This window comes from Plecotus auritus, assembly GCF_963455305.1.
Source record: "Plecotus auritus genome assembly, chromosome: 11".
Lineage (NCBI taxonomy): Eukaryota > Metazoa > Chordata > Mammalia > Chiroptera > Vespertilionidae > Plecotus > Plecotus auritus.
Genome location: NC_137777.1, coordinates 49,895,758 through 49,914,534, shown reverse-complemented (window position 1 = coordinate 49,914,534; position 18,777 = coordinate 49,895,758). Strand labels below are relative to the sequence as shown.

At 52.8% G+C, this 18,777-nt stretch overlaps 3 protein-coding genes across 3 annotated transcripts in view; 2 read left to right on the top strand and 1 right to left on the bottom strand.

Moving 5' to 3' along the window:
* SPIDR (scaffold protein involved in DNA repair) overlaps nt 1–9,481 on the top strand; it is a 378,562-nt gene extending 369,081 nt beyond the window's left edge. Inside the window, exons 17-20 of the mRNA XM_080646739.1 lie at nt 2,195–2,288; nt 3,241–3,361; nt 3,642–3,695; nt 8,866–9,481. Of these exons, the coding sequence (XP_080502865.1) occupies nt 2,195–2,288; nt 3,241–3,361; nt 3,642–3,695; nt 8,866–9,027 (431 nt within the window). The 3' untranslated portion in view covers nt 9,028–9,481. The remainder of the gene's footprint in view (nt 1–2,194; nt 2,289–3,240; nt 3,362–3,641; nt 3,696–8,865) is intronic.
* Nucleotides 9,482–10,452: 971 nt separating this feature from the next.
* On the bottom strand, nt 10,453–12,189 carry CEBPD (CCAAT enhancer binding protein delta). The gene has a single exon (XM_080646740.1). It carries the CDS (start codon nt 11,609–11,611, stop codon nt 10,826–10,828), a length of 786 nt encoding a protein of 261 aa, XP_080502866.1. The 5' UTR covers nt 11,612–12,189; the 3' UTR covers nt 10,453–10,825.
* Nucleotides 12,190–18,037: 5,848 nt separating this feature from the next.
* LOC308236574 (guanine nucleotide-binding protein G(I)/G(S)/G(O) subunit gamma-5-like) lies at nt 18,038–18,244 on the top strand (the record flags this gene model as incomplete). The annotated part of the gene is made up of 1 exon (XM_080646405.1): nt 18,038–18,244. One exon carries the CDS (start codon nt 18,038–18,040, stop codon nt 18,242–18,244), a length of 207 nt encoding a protein of 68 aa, XP_080502531.1.
* Nucleotides 18,245–18,777: the final 533 nt, after the last annotated feature.

The following is an 18,777-nucleotide window of genomic DNA, read 5'->3' as shown; positions in this document are numbered from 1 at the left end:
TTATTCTCCCCCCGCCACACACACAGCCTCTGCCACTATCAGCATCCCCATCAGCATGGTACATTTGCTACAGTTGGACACATCCTAATCGCCCAAGGCCGTAGTTTACGTTAAGGTCAGTGTTGGTACTGTCCTTTTTTTGGGCTTAGACAACTGCATCATGACATGTATCCATCACTACAGTATCCTACGGTATCCTGCGGAATAGCTCCACTGACGTAAAAATCCTCTCCACGCCACCTGTTCATTCCTCCCGCCCGGTAACACTTAGCAGCCACTCGTCCTCTTACTGCTTTTTCCAGACTGTCTGTGTATAGTTGGAATCATAGCTTTTAAACTGGCTTCTTTAGCCATCAATGTGCACTTGCGTTTCCTCCCTGTCTTTGCATGGCTGCACCGCTTGTTTTTGGCGTGAATAATATTCCGCTGTCCGTGTGGGCCACAGTTCTTCACCCATTCACCTCCTGAGGGAGGTCATCGTTGCTTCCCAGTTTTTCCAGTTGTGACCAAAACTGCTGTAAACGTCTGTATTCGGGCGCTTGCGTGGACTAAGCTTCCAGCTCCTTTGGGTAAATACCAAGGAGTCTGATTGCTGGATCGTGTGGTGAGAGGGTATGTACTTTTATAAGAAGCCACCAAACTACCTTCCAAAGTCGCTGCGCCGTTTCGCATTCCCCCAGCGGTGAGAGAGGGTTCCTGTTGCTCCCCGTCCTCACCAGCCTCTGGTGGTGTCGGCATCCCGGACTTGGGCTATTCTAATACGGGGGCAGTTTGGCACTGAGTTGTTTTAATTTGCATTTCCCTGATTATATAAGATGTTAGACATCCTTTCATATGCTTATTTGCCATCAGTATATCTCCTTTGGTGAGATGTCTGTTAAGGTCTTTGGCCCATTTCTTAATCAGGTTGTTTGTGTTCTTACTCTTGAGTTTTAAAAGTTTATTTTATACTAGAGACCCGGTGCATGAAATTCCTGCACTGGGGGGGGGGTCCCCTCAGCCCGCCTGCACTCTCTCACAGTCCGCGAGCCCCGTGGTGGCTCCGCAGAGGGAGGCCCCACCCACCAAGTGCAGCACCGCCCGGGCTTCCCTCTGCAGGGCGATCATGGGGTGATGGCCGAGCCCCCAACCAATCGCATCACACCCGCCTTGGCTGCCCTGCTGCCAGTGGGTGTCATAGTGTGGTCCCGGATGGTCGTTGTGCTGTTCGGTCGATCTGCATATTATGCTTTTATTATTATAGATTATTATAGATTGTGGATATTAGTCCTTTATCAGATGTGTCCTTTGCAAACATTTTATCCCATATTTCATGGTATTTTTACTCTATTTGTTTATCTGGATTGCAGCATTCATCTTTATGTTTTAGTGCTACACGTGTATCCCACACCAAAGAGCATTGTATACATGTTTGTTGAAAAAAAGAAGTCACAGATGTGGGAGTAAAAAGCAATAGGAAACCAGGGAAATCACAGAATAAGAGATACTAACCAACCAGTAGAATATTTGTTTTTCCTTATCAAAGGAGTGGACACCAAGACAAGGAATTCTGTTGTGCCTGTTGAGGAGGCAGGTGCTGAAAGTGGTATCCACACGCAGTGCCTCAGACCGCGCTCTGCGAGCGGAGGGGAGGGGCTCAGAGACCTTGTGGGAAGCAGCTTCGAGAGGCGTTTCTCTCTCTGCTGCTCACAGTAGTTCTGCTTCTGGGAATCCGTCCTAGGGAAGGGGTCTCGGCACAGAAAGGGCCTCGGCAGGAAGATCCCACTGCTTACCCGCCAAAGGAATTCGGAGACCCAGATGTCCAATTTGGAGAATGGTTGGGGGAACTAGGACACATCGCCTCGATGGATATCAGCAGGACAGATAAAACAATTCTTAAGAGTACATAGCGGCCTGGAAGGAGGATGGGCCATGGCACTGATGATTTCCTTGTAAACTCCAATACGTGTGCATCTGGGAAAGACTAGAGAGATCAGGCACCAATGAAAACACTCGGTTGGTAGCAGTGGGCAGTTTTAAAACTTAGCTTTTTACTGTCATAATGTTGTCCAATACATGGAAATTATAAAAATCTTAGGAACATTCATATAAACTCACAAGTGAGAGGGAAACCCGAGGCCCTTGTTGCCCTCTGCGCCCTGAGGAGCACACAGGCTGAGGGCAGGCCCCGAGCTGGCTCTTCTCCCTCGCCTAGGCACGGTGACAGCCGTGGACGAGGGCACGGCCTTCTCGTGGCCTGTGTGTGACCGGTGCGGCAGCGAGAGGCTGAAACAGAGCCCAGGAGACAGGTAAGGGCAGGGACCCCCGGAAAGATCCTGGGGCGGCGGCGGCCCAGTCCCAGGACCCCGCCTGCCCCCTGCCCGGGGCAGCAGCTCCCCACCAGGCCTGGCGGGAGCTCCGACAGCAAAGGGTCTGCTGCGCTGCGAGGGGGGGCTGCGCACACGGTGTCCTCACGTCGGGGCGCTCCGCGCTCCTGCAGCTCCCATCTTGGAAAGAGAAGCCAGGTTTGTTACGAGGGGAAAGCGAAAAGCCAGGGTTCACGTGACAAAGACGACTAACGTGGTGACTCCCAGCTTGTCCCCCGTGGGCACGGGTTTCCCCCAGACCAGGGGGCAGCTTCGGGCACGGCCGCAGGGGCCCAGCACCTGCTCCACCGCCCTCGGGCGGGCCTTTCTCCAGTCAGTTCCCTGGCCTCCCACGTGGACTCTGTCACAGACAGAGAGGAAGGGGCTCCTTACTCTCCTGCTTCGTAAGAAGCCAGGGGAAGATGTCTCCTTGGCACCTCCTGGCTGGATGGCATCGTGTACAAGCCCGTCATCGCCGGCTCATGCCTGAGAGGCGAGCAGAGTGGGCATCACAGGGGACTTGGTAGCAAGAAGGCGCTAGATGCTGATGGCTGAAAGCAGGTTTCCCATCAGGCCGGGAGGAGGCCTGCCTTCCCCTCGCCGGCCCAGGGCTTCCCTTTGCTCACGGGATGTGTGCTGTCCTCATGCTCAGCTGGATGAGGCGTCATGCTGAGTGCCCTTCCCAGGTTAATGCCCAGGCCGTCAGCCCGAGCGGGGAAGCTGACCTTTGTCCCTCAGCACGGCCGAGCCGGCTGCCGCGGCCTATTTCAGGAACTTGGTTTTGGCAAGGAAATCCCCTGCTGTCTCAGCACCGTTCCTGCTCAGGAAAGTGCCTCTCCACTGCTGGACACGCACCCACATGTGTCCGGCCCCATCTTCCCTGTGTGTTTCCCAGCGACAGAGGCGCCTTTTCCTGTGTGAGCTGCTCCCGCGTGGTCACCTCTCCTGTCCTCCGACGGCACCTTCAGGTCTTCCTGGCCTGCCCCGCGCGGCCCCGGTGCACAGTGAGGGTCAAGGTAGGTGGACGCGCCCTCCGTCCCTCGCGGAGCTGCCTGCCCCCGGCCCGGGGTGGACTTGCATCCATTGCTCTTTCCCTGGGAGAAGGCGAAGGACTCACCCTCAGGAACACAGTCTTCCATGTCTGTGATCTGGAAAGTCACACTGACTTACGGCTTGGAGGTCAGAGCTATAAGGACGACAGTGGTTCCTGTCTAGCATGTTAGTCTTCAGGCGTGAGTGTTAGCGTCAGCGCCCACAGCGTGGAGCTTTAACCCAGCCGTGTGTCTGTCCTTGCAGCTGATGCAGAGCAGTATCTCCTCGCTCCTGAGGTTCGCCGCCTGGGAGGACGGGGTAAGTGCCCGGATGTGTGTTCTGTGCTCCCAGCCCTCAGCCAGCAGGTCACCCCCAGATAAAGACCCCTGCGCCATGCGCGTCCCGTTCCGGCAGCCCGCAGCACCTGTGCACAGGCTGAGTGTGAGATGCACCGAGGCCTGGCTCTCCGACGGCTCTCATCACTGGCAAATGCCATGTCTGCTAACAGGGCCTTCCCTTTGGGGATGGGGGTTGTTCCTGCCCAGTCTTAGAGTGGAATCATGGATCTGCCCCGGGCCTTGGATTATAGGGGAACAGTATTGAGATTTCAAGTCCCACGGCCGCGGTTTCACACTAAGAGCGCAGGATTAACTGAGATACACACCACAGCCGCGGTTTCACACTAAGAGAGCAGGATTAACTGAGATACACACCACGGCCGCGGTTTCACACTAAGAGAGCAGGATTAACTGAGATACACACCTTTTTTTCCGTCTGAGTATTTGGTAACGAGCGTTATTTCTGAGAGTCACTTCAGTGTGACTTAGCGAAGTGCTGTGCGCCTCCAAGAAAGCCACCACCTGAATATACTCAGGGCAGAGTTCTCCTCTTCATGAGGCGGCCTCACCCCAAGGCAGGCTGTCCTGGGGGTGCCTCCGTCCGGCCGCAGCCATTGACCAGCACCGCAGTGGGCAGTGGCCGAGGAGGTGCTGAGCCCGGAGGAGGGCACCGGGCCGACCACTGAGTGGTGCCAGCACAGCCCCCTGGCCAGGGCCGAGGTCCACATCGAGGGGCAGACTGGCCAGCTCAGGAGGTTACGGGGCCGGGGGACCGATCGGGCAGAACTCCTGACGGGCTCTCCTGGCCGAACTCCAGCTCCGAGTCCAGCAGAATCAGGCTGTCGTCCATCCCGTGGAGGCTGCCCTCAGCCCGCCACCTGCTGCCCACCCTCCTGCCCTCAGAGGGGCGGCAGCACCAAACTCTCCGAGTTCAGATTACATTGGAGTGGGGGTCAGTCCACGCACAGAATCTTAGAGAATCGCTGGTCTGACTACGGTTCCGCTCGAATTTCAGGGTAGTCGCCTGTGGAGCTATAAAAGAGTTTCTGGCTCCCGCCCTAGGATAAGCCCACCAGCCTGGGCCTGTCTCTTTAAAGCAACTCGGTGACACCCCCTCCTCCCCCTACACCCCTCACCCCTGCACTAAACAAGGGGTTACAGTGCCAACAGGGGCTGGTGTTTGGACCGGGCGTCAGGAGGGCCTATAAACACCTATTCCCTGGTCGTTCCAGAGTGGAAGTAAGTAAGTAGTGGCCCAGGAAGGCTCCTTGCTGTCCTCCTGTTGCCTGTGTCATCCCCTGACCCCAGGGGGGGCTCCTTGCTGTCCTCCTGTTGCCTGTGTCATCCCCTGACCCCAGGGGGGGGGCTCCTTGCTGTCCTCCTGTTGCCTATGTCATCCCCTGACCCCAGGGGGGGGCTCCTTGCTGTCCTCCTGTTGCCTGTGTCATCCCCTGACCCCAGGGGGAGGCTCCGCACTTCCCTGCCAGGGAAGCAGAGGGCTGCAGGGCTCACAGCCACGGTTCTTGTCGATGCACAGAGTCCTCCCCAGCCCCACGAGTGACCACTTAGCAGAGGCAGTAACCAGTCCCGACTGGGGAGGGGGGTCGGGGAACAGGGACTCACACGTGTGTTCCTGTTCTTAGTGGGGTCTGTGTGTTCAGTGGGGATGAGTCAGCAGTACCTCGTTGCCTCCTCTCTCAGTGCCTGGGGGAGAGAAGGGTGTGGTCCTGGGTAAGGCTGGGCATTGGAGGTTTCCAAGGCGGGGCTTCCAGCAAGCGCTAAAGAGAACAGAGCTGGGTATCAGGGAAGTGGGGGGTGCTGGGGGAAGCGCTGGTAACACTCCTGCTTAAGGGGAACACATAGGAAAATGAACCGAAACCCACAACCTAAACAAACCAAAACCAGCAACACTTGGGAGTGAAGCACAACTCACCTGCCGTTCCACCCAGACGGCACAGGTTCTCCTGCATTCTCAGGCGGCCTTGGCGAGGCCCTCCTCCCACTCGGTCCTGCGGCTCCCCACCCAGTGCCTGCCTCCTCCAGGCAGCCTGCAGGGATGGACCGCCACTCTCCCGCAGGGAGGCCTGTGGGAACGCTCTTCTCCATTGATGGCACCTCCCACACATTCAACTCTGCAATTGCAGTGCTCTCATGTAACACCCTAAAAGAGCTCAAAAGAGCATGTGTGTGTCCTGGAGTGTTCATGTGTTTGTCTCATAGAGCTGCGTGTGCTCATGTGTACATGTGTGTGCATTGGATGAGGGGCTCGGTGTGATAGCTTCAGGTGCCAGCCTTGCAGGCTCTCTGTTCTCAGAGCTGGCACCAGGAAAGTAAGGTAAATGCCACGCCTGAGGTTCATCCCGGTGCACTCCTCCCCCTCCCCCAGCGTTACTCACAGTGGGTGACCAGCGCTTTACCTCAGACCCTGAAAGCAGCTGGAAGATGGGTAGTAAAAAGGACTTGTGTGTGTGCCCTGGCTGGTGTGGCTCAGGTGGCTGGAGCGTCCGATTCCCGGTCAGGGCACATACCTAGCTTGCAGGTTTGATGTCCAGTCGGGGGGCGTATGGGAGGCAACGGGTCCATGCTTTTCTCTCTCTCTCTCTCTCTCTCTCTCTCTCTCTCTCTCTCTCTCTATTTATCTATCTATCTATCTATTTCTCTCTCCCTTCTCTCCCTCCCCCTTCCTGTCTCTAAAATCAATAAACATATCCTCAGGTGAGGATTACAAAAAAAAGAATCTTGAAAAGAAAAAGGACTTCCGTGTAGACATCAGCCATGCGTTTTCCAGTCTGGATTCTGTTTTCGGGGTGAATGCACATTTACCAAAATCCAAGGAATCACATAAGACTTTCTATGGAACCATAAGGCCATGCCCTGGAATGAAGGCACTGCCCCTGGGCAGGATACACGAGTGCACGTGTTGCGCCTTCACTGTAATGTGGTCCAGCTACAGAGGTGGAAACAATGGCATTGCTGTCGGTGTGCACTCAGTGCATTCATCCTAACGCCGCAGTGATGTGAAACTTGGACTTGGTTTCCTTACCTTTCAGAAAAAGAAAAGTTAAAAGGCACAGACACGTGCCTACTTTGTACCTTTTAAAAAGAGAGACACATTTTACACTTCGGCACATACACATGTATATGGGAGCACGTATGCGTTTGTTGGTGGGTGTGATTGTTTTTTCCTATCTGTATTAATTGCCACCAAATACAAAGTACGTATAATTTAACCTTTGTTTATAAATGATAGTTGTTATTGAAGATGGTAGCTGCCACACCTGACATTTTTTAAGTGATTTTTTGCTGACTTTTTCCAAGTCAGAATTCTGTACTTTCACCCCAAGGACAAGTGAAGGACTGCCTGGGCCGTCCGTGTCACACACACAAGCACGCAAGGCGATCAAGTGGCCAGAGCCCTCAGGGGAGGGGCTGCGGTCCTCTCCCTGCCCAGTGGCGACCTCTGCACACCCTGTGCTCGCTCTCCTAGGGGCAGCCTGGCAGCTCCCTGGTCACCGCTGTCTCGGTGACAGGCCCTTCACGGCCTCGCAGTGAGCCCTCAGGGAATGGCCAGGATGGGCCATAAAGTGACGTCTGTGTCACACATGATCCCAAGTGCAGAAAGGCCTTTGCCACCATTGTTGTCAGATATCTTCGCTCCATCACTTCCCCTGTCTCGACCAGCAACTCTCCCTCCCCTATCACTGCATTCGACCACTCTGTGGACCTTACCCAAACGTTTACTGAGCAATGAAACTCTTCAGCGATCGCCTGAGTGGGTTAGGCATTCCGCAGCATGCCCGCCTCCTAGCCAGAGAAGGAAGAGATGACAGTGAGCCGCCATTAGAGCCGTGCTCACACCGACTGACCCTGATACTTCCTGCTTCCAAACAAACGTCTCACAGCTCCGTGGCTTCCACACTTATCCTGTGCACAGCCTGTGGGTAGCACAGGGTTCTACCAGGACGGCTCCTCTCGCTCCCGTGGGCGTCAGCTGGTGGCCAGAGGCGGGGTGGGAGTCCCAGAAGGCCTTTGGTCCCCCGCTGGCTTTTGTGCTCCAATTGGCTGGGACCTGCGGGCTCTGGCCACATATCCACACAGCACGAGTCTGGGTCCCAAGAGAGGCAGGCAGAAAAAGCCGGGCACCGTCCTGGCCACGCCTGGGACTAGCTCAGTGCCCTGTCCACTGCACTCCGCTCCCGAAAAGCGTCCCTGAGCCCAGCTTAGACCCAGTGAGGGCACCGAGAAGCCACAGACACGTGCCTCCTTTGTAAAACATACTGAGCAAAGCTCTTGTAGAGATCTGCCAAGGGCCTGGCTCAGGGAAGTGAGAGATGCTCCTGATGTTGCTCTGCAGGTGGCAGCAAAGGAGCTTCTGAAAGAACTCGCTCCTCCTAGGGCTTCCGTCTCCCGGAAGGCCAGAGTGCATGCATCCCAGTGTACCTTAGCCCACCTCGGCCCCAGAGACAGTGTTCTGAGGTTCTAGAGCAAGCATGTTAAACTCGTGGCCCGCAGGCCGCGTGCCTCGTTTATTTGGCCCGTGTTGGCCCTTGAGTTTGACATGCTTGATCTAGAGAGACGAGTGAGGGCATACCACACCTTCCTAGTCTGTTTTCATCAAGAGATGAAACTTGGCCAAGATGAACTGATCACCATAAGATGTTCATCAAACAGAACGCGAATAAAAAGCTTTTTCCAACACTCAGTACAAGTCCAGAAGAACTAGTATCCCAATGAAGAGGGAAGTTTGGGGGCAAAACACCAGAGAATCCTTGGACCAGAAGTGTTGCTAGATTGGGGAAGTGCCCAAAGGAAGTGGGAGGCAGCTGCAAGCATGATTCGCGCCCAGCCCCAGCCTTTGCAGCTAAGAACAGGGCTTGGCCCCTTGCAAGTCCTCCGCTCCTCTCCCAGGGCAGCCAGCTGAGAGGCTTATCGCTGCATCCACTAACAGACATCACTAACCCTTTAAATGTTCTTGTGGAAAAACGATTCAGTTTTCAGAAAAAATTAGTTCCTTCACTTGCCATATAAATCACAGCCCTTTTTTCCTTCTTCCCAACGTTGCTCTCAAGTATGTGAAGTCTTGTTCTGTGTTGCTGGGAACAAAACATGCAGGCTGTTTGCTTTAACCAGCTCGCCTCTTACCGCTGCAGGGCTACGACGTGAAGAGCGTCATCGGGAAGGAGGTGGGGCTGTTACATTGTTTGGTCCAGTCCGTAGCCACCCACCCGACCAGCTGCCTGGGGTTGGAGGAAATCGAGCTGCTGAGCGCAGAAAGGGCCTCTTCAGGCACCACTGGTCGTCGGAGTCTGTGAAGTCCGAGGTGGCTGCCAGGGTGCTGCTGGCGGTTTGGTAGTTACTTGTTAACTATGGGCAGTGAATGATCTTGAAACGGAACTTACAACTTTTCTGGGGCAAATGTCAGTAAAATGGTTTTGTAAACTATAAATCAAAATACTTTTTTCTACTATATATATTTTTTTATTACCTTCCTGCAAACTTAGGGACATAACTGTTAATAACGCTTACATAAGCTTGAGGTCTTCGTTTTGTATTTACCTTAGGCAATAATATTAATGTAGCAGGAGAAACTATAATTGCAATTTTAAAGTTTTTAAATTTAAATTTTACCCTCATTCAACATGTTTTCCTTGTAGTTTTTGTTTAATATTGCCCCAAAGAATACACTGCAAAGTTTAACCCTTTGTCCTATATTATTCTATTACTGTTCTGCTACAATAAATGTCCAATCTAAGCATTTTGCACTTCAGGGTTTTTTGTTTTCATTTGCCTTTTAGTATTTGGGGGGGGGAATATTTTAGAGAACTTTATCAGAGGTACAAAAACGTTGTCCATAAAGTGTGAACAAGTTAACAAGTGTGATTATAGGGACACTGAACAGAGGATAGTTAGCTCACGCAATAGCCTGGATGCTGTGCGCAGAGCCAAGATCACAGACTGAAGAGGGGTGGGTTGCTAACATTTGCTTTGTGGGGAGAGATTTAAATTAAAAGCATGAATTAATTAGCTTTGGACACTAAAGGTTTTGTTTTCTCCCTTATAACGATATAATCAAGACGGGCCATAGTTAATTACATAATATAGACGCAGTACGCGAAATCAAGAAAGGGTGCCTCGTGCCCACTTTCACTGGGGAAAGGCAAAGGGCTTTATTTCTGCAGAGAAACTCTGGAACACGGCATTGTGGCAGTCCTTTTCATCTGCATGACTGTTTTGCATTCATGCGCCCTTGGAAAATCTGAAACTGTCCATGAGACTGAGGAAAGTGAAAGCAGTCCCAGGTCGGCCAAGGAGAGCTCAGACATGCGTTTAGATTAGAATAACCCGAGCCCCCCTCGCCCTCGCCTCTCCAGCAGCCCGCTCAGCTCGGGGAGCCCTTCAGCTGTTCTGAGTCCCCGGGTGAGCGGAGAGGGTGGCCGGTCACCCCCGCCCCAAGTCTGGTCCCGTGTTTGGAGCACCTTCACCAGAACTTGCCAGCTTAACGAGAGTTTAGTCGCGCTCCGCGGGGCTTAGGCAAGTTAAACCGAACATGTGGACGAGGACGTTGGCGTGTTTCACAAGCAGAGCAGACCCACAAGCTCAGCGGCCCTCGGGGTGACACACCTGGGTCCCCCGCGGCCTTCCAGGTGCCGCTGCACACCTGGGACCGGAACGTTCCTTCCCCGGCGGCTCCCGGGGCCCCGGCGAGCAGGAGTCACTGCGAATACAGGAAGCAGGGGTGTTTTCAAATACTTCTTTATTCTTACAAATACTGTAAAAATTAATATAAAAAAGTAAGCATGCTCCGTCTTTTCCTCTTATCTACAATACAAAGGATTGTCTTAAAAGTCTTTTTTTTTTAAAGTACCTTAGCTGCATCAACAGGAGTAAGATGTAGAAAAAGCCACCATTATAAAAATAATTTAAGGGAAAATAAACAAGTATAGCTTCTCTGGAAGTTCAGTGGCGGCAAGTCCAGGCCGCAGCTTCCTTTCCCTCGGGTCCCGAAGAAAGTGCGGCGCCGGCGGCTCCGGCCGGGCAGGGCGCGCTGGGCTCCGCGCGGCGGGTCTGAGGTATCCGTCGGTGTCTCCCCGCGCCCCCGCCGGCCACGCGTCACCGGCCGTCGGCGGCCCCGGCCGGCAGGTAGGACGAGCTGGGCAGCTGTTTGAAGAACTGCCGGAGGCCGGCCAGGTCCCGCGTGAGCTGCTCCACGCGCTGGTGCAGCTTCTCGTTCTCGGCCGACAGCTCCACCAGCTTCTGCTGCATCTCCTGGTTGCGCCGCTTGGCCTTGTCGCGGCTCTTGCGCACCGCGATGTTGTTGCGCTCGCGCCGCTGCCGGTACTCGGGGCTGCCGCGGTCCGGGCCCCTCTTGCCGGCGCCCTTCTCCCGCGCCGGGCCGGGCGCGGGACTCGGCCCCGGGCTGCCCCGCGGCGGCTCGGGCGACGTGGGGGGCGTGGGCTGCGCGGCGGCCGCCAGGCTCACCACGGTCTGCGCGCAGACGGCCACCTGCGCGGGCAGCAGCGAGCCCGCGTCGCCGTCGCCCCAGTCGGGTTCGCGCTTGAGCGGCCGCGGGGCGGCGGGGCCCGGGCCTGGGGGGCGCGCGGGGTGGCCGGGCAGCGGCTCCGGGGCGCCCGCCGCGCCCGCCTTGTGGTTGCTGTTGAAGAGGTCGGCGAAGAGCTCGTCGTGGCACAGCTCCAGGGTGGGCACAGCGGCCATGGAGTCGATGTAGGCGCTGAAGTCGATGGCGCTCTCGTCGTCGTACATGGCGGGGGCCGCGGCGCCCGGCTCGCTGGCGCGGGCGGGCTTGCAGGTCCGGCCCGGCTCGTAGAAAGGCGCGGACTCTGCGGGCCAGGGCGCGCCGCGCGCCGGGCCGTCCAGGCTGAAGAGGGCGGCGCTCATGGCGGCGTCGGCTGGGCTCCGAGTGCGAGCGCGGCTGTCACCCGGGGGGCCGGTCGCCGCCGCCTTTTCTACCCGAGCGGACGCGCAGGCCCCGCCCCGGCTCCAGGCCGCGGGGCGCCCGGAGGCGCGGCGAGGGGGGCGGCGGGCGGCGGCCTGGGAGCCACCCCCGGAGCCGCCCCTTGAACCTTCGCCCGCCGCCGCCTCGCTCCCCCAGCTCCCCCCGCCTGGCGCTTCCTCCCGGCCCCGCCCGGACCGGCCCGGGCCGTCCTGCTGGGAATGGCCCTCCCTCCGCCCGCGCGGGGCGCTCCCTGCTTCCTGTGGGTGGACTGGGTGCTCCGCGTCCTTCCGAGCCCGAGTGCAATTAGCACCAGGCCGGGCCGTGGCGCGCGTCCCGGGCCGGTTCCCATAGTCAGAGGCGGGAGCCGGGGGCGGGCGGCCCGGGCCGGAGGGCCGAGCAGGGAACCTGCAGACGCGGGCGTCGCTCGGCTCCGCAGCTGCTGCCTCCTGACCGCGGGGAGCGGGACGGAGCGCGGAAGGGTCGCGTCGCAGCCCAGGCCGCCGGCCGCCCCGTCGGCTGCAGCGCGAGGCCGTGCGGGACCGGGTCGGCTCCGGACCCCACGAAGCACCGAGGACCCGAGGAACCGCATTGCGGGCGCGCCCCGCTCCAGGCCGCGCACGGCCGCTTCTAGAACTGAAGCAGTGCCATCTAGTGGCTGCGTCTTCCTCCAGCCCTGAGTTCAGTTTCAGCCTTTTTCTCTGTTCAGTGTTTCAGGCAGATGTTCTGTTTAATCTAAAGCAGCTAGGCCCTCTTTGGGAGAGAAGGTTCACACCAGCAGGTCTGCGGGGTATTAAAGCCGTAGCCCTTCACACTGACAAACGCTTGAGAAGACAGTACGTATTGTCCTTGTTCGCCAAGTTTCCTGCAATTGGGGGCAGGCAGTTTTCATCAATTCCTTTCTTAAGCCGCTGCCCCCTCAGGCCGGGGCTCCAGCTCCCAGCTGTGCTTGGCTTAGGCCTCTCATTCACCACACGTTGGTCCAAACACCAAGCGACCCACAGACTGCTACCAGGGCTGCCTTCATCCCAGAGGTAGAGCCTAAGGACACAGGCTGGGACGTTTGACAGGTTTTCTAGAACAAGCATGTTGCTTTAGAATTACTCAGAGGGCACACAGTGTTGGTGTGATGCCATTAGTCGCCTGTTAAGGGTAAAGACCAGGAATACACATAATGTGGGTTCATGCCCACCCAGGGAAAAGGCCTAGGACAAGTTTCTTAGTTCTGCTTATTTAGGAAGCCCTAAAAACACTATAAAGCCTTCTCCAATTCATTAGGAAATGAAAAATGTATGTGGAAGGACCATATTCTCAAAAATAACTCAGTGAGGTGATCAGTACATTCAGATATCAGAGTAAATATAAGTATATTTGCTAAGACGGAGTTGAGTTTACAAGGTAATGCTATTGAAGAAAAACTGTTAGAATGCCCTTTGGCATTTTGGGATTGAGCTTGAAAAAGATGCTAAGCCTACATTTTCGTAATTAAGAATTTTCTTCCCACCCAAACACTAATTTGAAAGAATATATGCACCCCTATGTTTATTGCAGCATTATTTGCAATAGCCAAGATACGGAAGCAACTCAAGTGAATAAAAAAGTTGTGGTACACATGTACAATGGAATATTAGTTAAGTATAGATCTAGAGTGTTATTCTAAGTGAAATAAGTTATAGTAAGAAAAACACCATATGATTTCACTGTATGTGGAATCTAAAGAACAAACAAAAAAACAAAACTGAAGCAGACTCATAGATACAGAGAACAGACTGATGGTAGCCAGAGGGGCGGGGGTGGGGAGGGGTGGGAAGGCGAAGGGATTAAGAATACAAATTGATTGTTAAAGAATAGTCACTGGGCCCTGGCTGGTGTTCTCAGTGGTTAGAGCATTGACCCACACACGGAAGGGTTGCAGGTTGGATCCCAGGCACCTGTGCAGCTCTGGTGCGGGAGGCAACCAATGATGTCTGTCTCTCCCCCCTCCCCCTCCCTTCCACGCTAAAAACCAATAGAACAAATATCCTCAGGAGAGGATTAACAGAAAAAAGTCAAGTGACTGTAAAGCACAGCATAACGAATATAGTCAATAATATTTTAGTAACTATGGTGCCAGAAACTGTCAGAGAGAACACTTTGTAAAGTATATGATTATCTAACCACCATGCTGTACACTGAAACTAAAACAAAATAACACTGAATGCAGACTGTAATTGAAAAATAAAATTTTAAAAATCATCCCATTTAATATAAAGAATTTTCTTGCCTTTTCCAGAAAAGGGGGGAGGAGAGATTATAGATCCGCAATAATGCATTTGTTATGACATTTGAGGGCAAATTAAAGACTTCTTAAAAAAATAATAAAACAAAGTTCAGTTTCTGTGACAGTAGTTCATAGTCACTTCTTTGAATGTCTCCACTAATAATTTATTCAAGATAAAGATGAAGTTGTGCTTGAACATTTCTCATTGTTAGAGATCTGTTTCCAATCATTCTTTGACCCTTCTCTGGACTCTGGTATTGTGAGGAGAACCGTCACAAGGAGGAATCAGGTGAGAAAGCATTCCAGTTGGAAGCTGTGGATTTCCCTGTGTTTACAAGGACATTCCTATGTTGAGCTCAGCTGAGTTGTACATGCGGACTTTCTAAACACATCGGTCGTTAGAAATGCAAGCGGCTCAAAATGTTTAAAACGTGCTCTGCTGTTACTGAGCGCCACCAGGTCAGAGGAAACAACTGGGTCTTTGCCTGCTCGTTCCTGACACGGAGCGACCACACTCACTGCTAACGTGGGCTCGCTCTGGAGTGCCTCCTACGGGCACGATACTAGGCAAGAACAAGCGTTCGAAGTGAAGTCTAAAACAGTGAAGATGGGTTTCGAGCAGTGCTATCGAAAACAAAATGAAGTTTCAAGAAGAAAACTGTGTTGACTTTAGCACCCTCTTCTCAACTAGCAGATTAGATACTTTTGTTAAACTTCTGCTTGGGGCTAACTTTAACTTTATGATATATTTCCATGTGTCTGTGTCAGATGATACAAATGCAGTCTTTTTTAATAAACCTTATTCCCAATGTATGAGTTTGAATAAAGGAAGACAAAGGTAAAAAATAGTAAACCCAGTGGGTGTTGGGGTCACACTTCCTTTGCACTGTGAAAGCCTGTGTGTTTTATTAAAAACTGGGTAAACATTTCTGCATTTACTCCAGCCTCTGAATCAAAGAGACTGAGCCCCCGGATTACGAAGCAACCAGAGCTAACCACAGGTATTTGATTCTGCGAGTCACGTGTCCAACTTCCATATTCTTGCTCACCTTCCCATTAATAAAACACAAAGGAGAAGCAATTTGTCTTTCTAGCCCACATTCTTGTCAAGCGGATTCCTCCTTCCCTTAGCTCACACCTGTCAGCCCTGCCGCCCGCTCCTGCCTCCGCCCAGGCACTTCCTGGGTGGCACTTGTCACACTTGCTCCCCCAGGAAGGGCACAGCAGGCTTGCACGCACGCGTTCCCCACCCAATCCGTTCTCCAGATGGCTGCCAAGAGATCTTTGAAGAGGAAGGTTCTGTTCCATAAAATACTTGAGAGGTTCTTGGCCAAGAGAATGGAGTTTCAGTTTTTGAGTGTGAGCCCTCAACTGCCCGGTTCTACTAGTAAATCTGTTTCCTACCACGAACAACAGATGCCTGGCTCAACTCTGAATCCCCCCCGACCTACCTGGCCCGTTTGTGATGGTGATGGTCCCGGTGAGAGCACTCTTCCTCCCCGCTCCGTCTGCCAGAGCCTTCATAAAACAGCACCTCTCTGTTGCCTTCCATGACTTCAGCCACATTAATCATTTCCATATCGGGTTTCTCAGGATAATTCATCTCACTTATTGCCAAATATCAAATGCACATTTTTTCATATTTTGTTGAAATTTGGATGCAATATTGGGATGCACATGCCATTGTCCAAGGTGTCAATGACAATACTTGGCCTTGCCTGCATATGTGTGTAAGTGGATAGGAGTGAAACCCTAGGGATAATAGTGGGGAGCTCTCTTCTAAGAAATTCTACATCACCAACTCTCTTGATCAAACAGAGAGCAGGATTGGGTATAAAACGCAAATATCAACAACTCTGATTTTAAAAGTGCTTCAAGATGGCAGCAGAGTAGGTGGAAGCTACACTCAGGTCCTTTCAGGACCAAACTGGGATTACAACTGAAATAAAGAACGATCATCCTGAGTGACCTACTGGAGACGAGCTGGAGAGAAGACCGTGGGTTTACAGAAGCCGCATCGAGACTAGTAGGAAGGGTGAAGATGCAAGAGGACTGGCTCTGCTCCCACAGGTGGAGGATGAGCCTCCAGAGAGGCATGGGGCCTGAACCCCAAGCCAGGTTCCCAGCCTAGAGCACCGGAGCCTGTGGAGATGTCCACGTAACCCCTGGCTGTGAAAAGCAGCAGGTTTTCTGCCCACCGGGGAGAGACTGAGTCTGGGAGTCTGTGGGAGACACAGGGACCCTCTTAAAGGGCCAATGCACAAAATTTTGTACACAGCCTGGGCTCTCCCAGAGGGAGGGCAAGGGGGACTAGAATCACCTAGGGGAAGTCTAGGAGTTGTTGCTCTGGGGAGGGAGCTGTGCTGAGTCATTCTCCCATGTCAAAGGTTCCATCTCTCCTGAGTGGAGCACTCCCCTCCTGTGGCATCAGCCTGAAGGAAGCAATAGCCACACCCTCTGGACTCCTTCCGGGCCCCCATGTGGAGCTTGTGCCCTGCTGAGGAGTTAGCTGCTCTGGCCAGAGTGTAGGAGTCAGGGAGACTCACAGGGTGCCGTGACTGAATGGTCTGACTTTGGGGCAGAGGCCATTACCCCATTTTCTTGCGAACCTGACTGGCACTTCCCCACCATGGGAAATCCAATAGAACCACCATCCCAGTTTCCCATAGATCCAACCAACAGCCTCCGGAGGCCCCACCTGCCTGAATCCTAGTGGCTTCACCCTGCCAAAGTCAGGAAAAAATTCAGGACAGACCGAGTCCTGTAACTCTGGAGTGAGGTCCACACCCACCACCATCCCTGAAGCCAGGCCAGCACCTCCCCTTGCAGGAAACCACTAGTCCCAGTCTCCCAAATCTGCCAGGGGATCTTTCAGCGACTGAGCTTAACAGGCGGTCAACAGGCAGACGCAGGTGGAGGTGGGTCTCAGGATGACTTGGGGCTTTTGCTGATCTGCCCCTGGAACCGGTACTGGGGGAAAAGCTGACCTTGGTGTGCAGTTCGGTCCTTCCCATGTGCACCCAAGACCAGCAGAGACAGCCACAAACTATGGGTCACTTGTAGCTCCAAATAGGTTGTTCAGGGCCAGCCACAGATAGCATCTGACATTGGCCTGCACCAGTCCCTCCCAGAGGGTCAGAACCCACAGAGCCCGTGGCCAGCTTCAGACAACATGAGAGAGGATCTAATGAGCTTCACAAACAGCACATCCTAAGGGAGACCTCGGCAGGCACCAGAACCTGCGACGCAAATTCTGCTTCGTGTGGTCGCATCTGCACAGCAGCTCGCACACACGGCCAGGGCTGAGCCTCACAATCAGCCAGCCTGAGGGTCAATAAAAATCAACAAACAACAAGTGTCGGAAAGAATATGGAGAAAAGGGAACAACACTCGGGAACTGTTGGTGGGATGCAGATTGGTACAGTCATTGTGGAAAACAATATGGAGTTACCTCAAAAAAATGAAAAATGGAACTGTCTTATGACCCAGTGATCCCACATCTGGGAATATATCTGAAGACACCAGTGACACCAATTCAGAAGGATATGTGCACCCCTATGTTCATTGCAATGTTATTTAAAATAGCCAAGATTTGGAAGCAGCCCAAGCGTCCATCACTAGATGAGTGAATAAAAAACTCTGGTACATTTACACGATGGAATATTAGCCATAGAAGGACATTTTACCACTTGAGACAGCATGGATGGACCTGGAGAGTATTATGCTAAGTGAAATAAGCCAATTAGAGAAAGACAAATACCATATGATTTCACTTATATGTGGAATCTAATAAGCAAAATAAACTAACAACGTGGAGAGAGCCTAGACCGACGGCTGTCAGAGGGGAGGAGAACCTATAAAAAAATCCCATTTACTATTTCAACAAAAAATAAGGTATCCCTAGGAATAAATTTAACAAAGGAGGTAAAAGACCTATACTCGGAAAACTACAGGATATTGAAGAAAGAAACTGAGGAAGATACAAATAAGTGGAAGCATATGCCATGTTCATGGACTGGAAAAATTAATATCATTAAAATCAAGGCCCCGCCGTCTGGCCCCCGCGGACCTGCGACCCACAACCCGCTACTGACCAATCTGTCCGGCACTCATGTCTGGTTCCTCCAGCGTCTCCACTATGAAGAGAGTGGTTAAACAGCTCCGGCTGGAGGCCGGGCTCAACCACGTGAAGGTTTCCCAGGCAGCTGCAGATCTGAAACAATTCTGTCTGCAGAATGCTCAACATGACCCCCTGCTGACTGGCGTATCGTCAAGTACCAATCCCTTCAGACCCCAGAAAGTTTGTTCCTTTTTGTAGTAAAATGAATTTTGAAGGTGTTCCAAACCACTTTTCTTGAACCGGTGAATATTCAAAGAGAGCTAAATCTGAAGCCTGTACAAAAAGCTTACCCTATAACATATGCCATACTATACGAACTTCTGCTTTTGTCAGTCCTTAACATCTACCTCTCTGAATTTTCATGAATTTCTATTTCACGAGAATGATTATTTTATATACACTGGCAGCAGCCAGCATACAAATAAAATACTTAGTATAAAAATAAAATAAAATAAAATCGGTACTGCTCTGGCCAGTGTGGCTCAGCTGGTTGGAGTGTCACCCTGTACACCAAAAGATGGTGGGTGAGTCCCAGCCAGGGCACATCCCCAGGGTGCAGGTTTGATTCCTGGTTGGGGTGCATACAGGAGGTAACTGATCAATGTTTCTCTCGAAAAAAAAAAATAAAGTAAAATGTCCATATTACCCAAAGCAATTCATAGATTCAACGCAACTCCTAGTAAAATGCCAATGGCATATTTCACAGATCTAGACTAAACATTCTAAAAATT

Bases quoted from the DNA above. Each gene is read 5' to 3' on its own strand.
- CEBPD (XM_080646740.1), bottom strand. From the start codon at position 11,611: ATGAGCGCCGCCCTCTTCAGCCTGGACGGCCCGGCGCGCGGCGCGCCC.